The sequence below is a fragment of the Neopelma chrysocephalum genome, unplaced genomic scaffold (genome assembly GCF_003984885.1).
Source record: "Neopelma chrysocephalum unplaced genomic scaffold, ASM398488v2 Primary Assembly neopelma1_97390, whole genome shotgun sequence".
NCBI classification, from domain to species: domain Eukaryota; kingdom Metazoa; phylum Chordata; class Aves; order Passeriformes; family Pipridae; genus Neopelma; species Neopelma chrysocephalum.
In genome coordinates, this window is record NW_020926031.1 from 3,733,484 (window position 1) to 3,740,153 (window position 6,670).

The window sequence follows — 6,670 nt, forward strand, 5'->3', positions numbered from 1 at the left end:
GAGTTCGCTAGGGGAGGCGGGGGGAGTGTTTGCCGGCGGGGGGTGGTTTCCCCCTTCCCTGGCCGGGCTCATTGGCCAGACGGCGCCGTGGCAGGAAGGGGACAGAGACCACGCGGGCTCCGCCCCGCGCCAATAGAAACCTATCGAAGGGTAACCCGAGCCCAGAGAAACCCGCGGCGGCGGTGCCAGCACCCAGAGCCGCGGTCGGGGCCGGCTTTCCGCAGGGGCGGCCGGGGGCGCGGGGGTGCGCGGGCGGTGACCGCGCCATGCAGTACCAGCCGCCGGGCGCGGCGCCGGCGGCCCTGGGCGTCGGCGTCCCGCTGTACGCGCCCACGCCGCTGCTCCAGCCCGCGCACCCCACGCCCTTCTACATCGAGGACATCCTGGGCCGCGGCCCCGCCGCCGCCCCGGCCCCCCACTCCCTGCCCGCCCCACCGCCGCCGACTCTGCCGTCGCCCAATTCCTCCTTCACCAGCCTGGTGTCCCCGTACCGGACCCCTGTCTACGAGCCGACCCCCGTCCACCCGGCCTTCTCCCACCACCTCGCCGCCACCTACGGCACTGGCGCCTACGCCGGGCCCCTCTACTCCTTCCCCCGTGCCGTCGGCGACTACGCGCACGCCCTGATCCGGCAGGACCCTCTGGGTAAGCCATGTGCCTCCCCTCCGCCCTCCCTGCCTGCCACCGCCCCGCTCCCGCCGTCGGGGCTTGGGGTGAATGAGAAGTGCGTGAAAGCTGCCCCCTTCCTCGCCCGCCCCACCGCCTCTCTGCGCTCCCCCGGCTCCCTCCGGCCCCCGTCAGATTTACAGTAAATTAAAGACGTGCCGCGCTCCGAGCCTGGCAGCGAGACCACAGTGCGCTGCCGCGGTGACTCAGATTTGTTTTCCTTCAACCAAGTGACTCTGAGAGTGTCCTTAGTAATGTCGCGTGTGGTTTTAGTGGGGAGTTTTAATTGTGCTGGGAGATCGCATGGCAGATCTCACCCTTTTCCTGCGGATGACTTGAAAAACAGCCGGGAGGCCGGCTCCGCTCACTGGGGCCCCCGCGGTTCCTCCGCGGGCTGGGCCGAGCCGGGTCGGGGCCCTGGCCGCCCCTTCTCGCCCGTGGCCGGAGGAAGCGTCCCCGCTGCGGGAGCCGAGCCCCGCGCCAGGGCTGCAGCACTTGTTCTTAGTGATTGCAAAACTGGACCTGACTCACCACATTTGTGCAGTGAAAGAGACTGACCCTTTCCGTTCATACAGGAAACCTTGAGCTCTCGATAGGAGTAAATCTGGTTTCAGAAGCTGTTAAGTGTTTTCCTGGCCGCCTGAAGCAGGCTCTTCCTCGGGAGTCGTGCACATTGCTGATTACTTTATCGACATCCTCAATACAGACAAATTCAGGAAACACTCGACTTCTGATAGCCGGGATCCGTTTTTCTGATATTGTTCATTTCCTCTGTGTGGGATGTGACTTTATGACAGCTAAAATAACCAGTTGCTTCCTATTTTTTGAGTCTGTTTTGCACCAGAATTACTAAAGCCTGACGCAAGCAAAATCTCGAAAAACAATGCAGCGAATTTCAAAGGGTGCAGGCAGCAAGACAGAAAGACAAACAGTGTGACTCAGTGGCACTAGCCAGAGCCTCCTGCCCCGGGACGCGGCCGCCGCTTCGCAGCGGGGCTGGATCTCCGGCGTGTCGCCGCCTGCACTGGCTCGCCCCTCACCACTACCCCGGGCCCGAGGCAGAGCCTGGCTGGCACCCTGCGGCCTCTGGCGGGCAAGCCCCCAGCCGGGGGTGGGGGAATTGGGGACACTTCTTCCCAGAAGCCCATTGCCGTCGTGTTGGCGCATCCCCCCCCGCCCATCCCCTCGAAGTCCCCTCTCCGCGGTGATCTGGGCACTGACTTAGAGAAAGGCAGACGGTTTCTTTGGGGCATCGCAGTAAAAGAGCAGAAGGAAGCAAAGGTCTTTTTTTTCTTTTTTTTTCTTTTTTTTCTTTTTTTTTTTTCTTTTTTTTTTTTTTTTTTTTTTTTCTCTTTTCTTTGCGAGATAGACCAACAGGAAACACATTGACGGAAATGTTGCCAAAGCCCGTAGACTCTAACTGGTCTCACTGCTCGGCGGAGGGGAAAAATCAGAGAGGGGAAAGACCAGAGTAGGAATTGGGGGAAGTAAAATCAGGCGAGGGAAATTAGCGAGCCCTGGACCCAGCGCGCCTCCACGTCTGGGCTCGGAGAGCAGCCGGGACTCTGTGGTCACGCGTGTCCGCGGCCAGCCAGTGACTCTCGGCGTTGTGCCTGTCTTTGTAGGGAAGCCGCTGCTATGGAGCCCCTTCATCCAGCGGCCGCTGCACAAGAGGAAAGGGGGGCAGGTCCGCTTCTCCAACGACCAGACCATCGAGCTGGAGAAGAAGTTCGAGACGCAGAAATACCTGTCCCCGCCGGAGAGGAAGCGCTTGGCCAAGATGCTGCAGCTCAGCGAGAGGCAGGTGAGGCCATGCCCGCGCCCTGGGGAACCGCACCCCATCCCCGGGCAGCCACTGGGGCTGGCGGCACCGACCCCGTTCCGGTCCCTGCTGTGCAGTTGCTGTCGGCGCTCCGCTCCCGGGGCTCCGGCCAGCTCGGGGGCGGCGGGGAGAAGGGGGGTGGCAGGCTCTTGTTTTCTGCTCGTGGCTCGGGTAGGGCTCCCGGCACTTACTGGCTCCAAGACTACCCCGTGCCTCCTCTCGTTGTCGTTGCTCAGGTCAAAACGTGGTTTCAAAATCGCAGAGCCAAATGGAGGCGCCTAAAGCAGGTACGTGGATGTTTCTGTTTCTATAGAAATAAGTATTTTAATTGTCTTATCTTATGCCGTGCTCGCCTATTCCAGGTTGTATGCAGAAGTCATCTGAAAGGCTGTTTAACCTCTTCACCTTGATTAAAAAGACAAATAGTCATGCTGGAATCCATGAGGACTCGTTCAGGCAGCACTAACGTTAAAAGCTCCTAATGTAGTTCCTATATCAATTATGCCCGTCTTTCACACACCACCTATTAAAACTCCACGCTAATTGTTTTGTAAACCCATATGTTGTTTAGCCAATTAACGTGGGGAAGATAAGTAATTGTCAGTAAATTACTTAGGGTTTTTTTGAGAACAGTATTTACTGGTGTTTTAAATCGCTCTCTCTTAATAAACACAAGTCGATTTATTTTGCAAACGTTGGGAGAGGCAGGTACAAACACCTTGTTTGTTTTGAGGAGCTGCATGGAAAATTGAGTAGCTTTTACTTTTTGTCCACAAATAGTTACAGTGTGTGAGGCTGAGAGATTAAAGCAGTTTCCCTTCCCTTAGATATTGTGCTCAAGCAGATAATTATTTTTTTTCTTATGGCCCATAGGGCCTGATCCTGCCTGGCTTGGCAAAATCAAGGTCCCTTGGCTCAAATATTTTTGAAAGATCCCAACATTGTGGCCTGAGTCTGGCTTCAGTAAGTGTGACATGGATGGCCAAATTTTACTGGTAAATCAGCCTTTAATATAAAAGTAATAAGAAAAGAAAAATAATCATAGTGCCACGGTCTAGATGAATTTGTTCTGTGACCTTCATCTAAGTTAACCCGATCTTCAGTTGATTTTTTAATAAAGTCACATTACTCTGGCAAAAGGCAGGCTGGGTCCCCGGTGGGGCCCAACTCATGCCGCAGTGTCCGGAGAGCTCGCTTGGGATCTCAGCCATTTTAAGTCATTTCCTCCTTTTCATTCAGTCACATCCATTTCTCCAAGCCTGCACGGTTATATCATGGGTACGTGTCTCTGCCTGCTTTTTCTTAAGAGTATCATTTCATTCCCCCTTAGGGGACTGGGCTCTCTAGACAGCTGCCGACACAGGGCTACTCTTACCTTCAGAGACTAGGTTTTAGTTAGGTTTGGTTTTAGTGGTGAGTGTTTTAATGTTGAGTTTTAGCTTAATTAGTAATTTTTTCCCGTTTGCTTTTGGGCCACTGATGGATTCAACCTCCCTCCTGTTGCTGTTGGGTATAATTAAAGAAAGATCAGGGCAGGAGGAAGCTGTGTTTGTCGGTGTTTGTAGACTCATAATAAACATTTGCTTTGCTAAAGACAAAAGTTCAGAGGTTCCTGGGCTCCAGCAGCTCCTGACTCTTTTGAAGTGGCTGCGATAACCATCGCCAAGGAGCCTTATTCACGGCAGCAGGCCCTGTGGCTGTGAGGGACTGCGATCAGAGTCCTTGCCCGGCCCTGTCCCACTCAGGCAGGTTTATAGGCAGGAGGCCCAGGGAGGTAGCGGGACACCTGCCTTTTCCTGCAAGAAACCCAGGGTGGTTTTCCCACCCAGCACAGCTGGAATTCCCAGACCTCCTGTCTCTGGGCCTCTTATTTCTGTATCAAGCAGGCTTCTTTCATTGCAGGAGAACCCCCAGGCCACCAAAAAAGAAGAAGTGGAAGGTGCTGACAGTCATGGTGACCAAAGGCCGGAGAGCTGCCAGACCCCTGAGCAGAAGGGTAAGGAGGTCTCTCTGGATGGCTCGCAGTACACCCCCTCGCCGGCCTCCCAGGAGGACCTGGAGTCAGATGTCTCCGATGACTCTGATCAAGAAGTGGACATTGAAGGCGATAAAGGCTATTACAATCCTACCCATTAACAGCCCCATGCAGAGAGTGGACCCTAACTTGGCTTGCACTTTATCAGGGGCTGGTTTGAAAGAATATTATGCTACAGGAGAAAACTTTCACCGTTAAACTGAAAGAAAAAAAAAGCATCACCAAATAGACTCATTTTATAATAAGCAGAGAAAGAAAGATGTATTTTCCGCTAACAATCCAGTTTTGGAAGATCTCTGGTTAAAGGAACATGGTTTGTATTTAATTATTTGTAAGATATATTTGTACAATAATCAATGTTCTAACTGGAATATAGTCCTGCACCCTGTCCTTAAGGTGGCGGGGGTCGGGGTGTGTCTGAATCAGCTGCTGGTGGTGATCAGGCAAATCTCTCTAACTAGTGTGGAAGTGAGTATGGATTGCAGGACTAAGCCCTTTGTATGTGTAAACGAATGTCGTTTAAATAGATTAATTTAAACACCCTTTGCAAGCAGAGAAACATGTTCTGTGGAATAGGGACGGATTTGGCCATCCCAAGAAGTGCCTTATGCTCACACCCTTTTATGTGCCGTGGTGCTCTCTACTGAGACATGCCTCCATTTGTCAGGTAGAGTCTTTGGACAGATTCATTTTTCCTCTCGTGTGAGATGAAATGTGCCTTCTCAGATTTTTGAGAACTTTGCCTCACAGACTGAATGGTTCCAATTGCAGAAAAAAGCCCCACCCAAACAAATATCTTTTTCTCCTTTAAAATCTCTAGCACTAGTTTTTTATGGATTTCATATTTGAGAAGAAAGTGCAGGGAGTGATGGGGGCCTGCTGCAGGAGAGAAACTGGCATCAGGTGTGGGGGTTAAGTGGGAAGATAATGCCTATCGTATACATATCTGCTTCTGTACATACTAGTTTTCTTTAAAAGTCTTGCGGTTTTGTACCTCACATTGTTCATATTTTGTACATATTTGTTCAGTGTTAAAAAAAAGGCAAAACCTGATATTTAATTTTTGATGGACATGTCTGTGAAATAAACCTAAACTCTGCACCACCTGCCACACTGGCCATTCAGTTACTGGTAGGAGAAAAGCCAAACCACCTCTCTGCCAGCGGTTGTGTTGTAATTGGGCTTTTCCCTCAGTACAGTGCTGGTTGCCGGCCACCCCGCACCCTTCTGGGTACCCTCGGTTGCGGGGATTTCACGTGGGCTCCCTGCTATTTTTTTTTTTTTGCTGTTTTTCAGCCTGCCACCCCGCGTTTCGGTTTTGCCTCTACCCGTGCCCGCACGGGAACAGACTCTGCGGCGGGAGGAGGAAAACCTGGCCGGCGAGCCTAGGCTGGAAGCTTAGGTGTTTACCCACGAGTCGCCCCGATCCTGGGGAGGCCGGGGAGGGGGAGCAGGCTGGAGGAGGAGCAGGGCCGGCGGTGCCTGCTTGGGGCCGGGCATCGACCCCAGCTGGGGCAGCTGCTGACCCACCTGAGTCAACAGTGGTTATTCATCGGCCTTTCTCCGAAATCATGCCGGCCCGGGGAAGGAGCACGGAACCCGCGGTACGGGAAGTGCTCCCAGGAGCGAGTATCCCAGGTGTACTCCCGCGCGGGTATTCCGTTCCCCCAGGCGCCGCAACGAGCACCCGGGGAACAGGGACCTAGACCCGGCCAAGTGCCACAGAGGCTTTTAGTGCCAAGGAAGGTTTTTAGAGAGCAGCAAGTGACTATTGCAACTGGTGAGGGGGACACCCCTTGGAGCAGCTGGGATGTTGCGTCCAAGCGGGAGAGTACTTCTAGAAACATCAGCTGAGTTTTCTGAATGACTGGCTTTAGCTTTGGCTTATTCTAAATTCGCGATCAGGAACGGGGCCCTAAAAGACGAAGTGATCGGGGGGTTCCGTGCACAATGGGCACAGGGAGCAGGCTCCGGCCGCGCCCCGAGCTGCTCCCGCCGGGGCCGTTCGCTCGGCGGCCTGGGCACCGGCCCCTGGCTTAACGCCACCTGTGACAAAGGGAGCCTCGGGACGCGCCAGGGCTTCTCTGGGGCACTTCTCCGCCGGGATCGAGCGCCAGCGCGGTGCGCGCCACGCGGGGAAATCGCCG

At 54.1% G+C, this 6,670-nt stretch overlaps 1 protein-coding gene across 1 annotated transcript; it reads left to right on the forward strand.

Moving 5' to 3' along the window:
* The first annotated feature begins 266 nt into the window (after positions 1-266).
* HHEX (hematopoietically expressed homeobox) lies at positions 267-5,624 on the forward strand. The gene is made up of 4 exons (XM_027672451.1): positions 267-645; positions 2,292-2,470; positions 2,725-2,775; positions 4,391-5,624. The coding sequence occupies exons 1-4, from the start codon at positions 267-269 to the stop codon at positions 4,622-4,624; spliced, it is 843 nt and encodes a 280-aa protein (XP_027528252.1). The 3' UTR covers positions 4,625-5,624.
* The last annotated feature ends 1,046 nt before the right edge of the window (positions 5,625-6,670 follow it).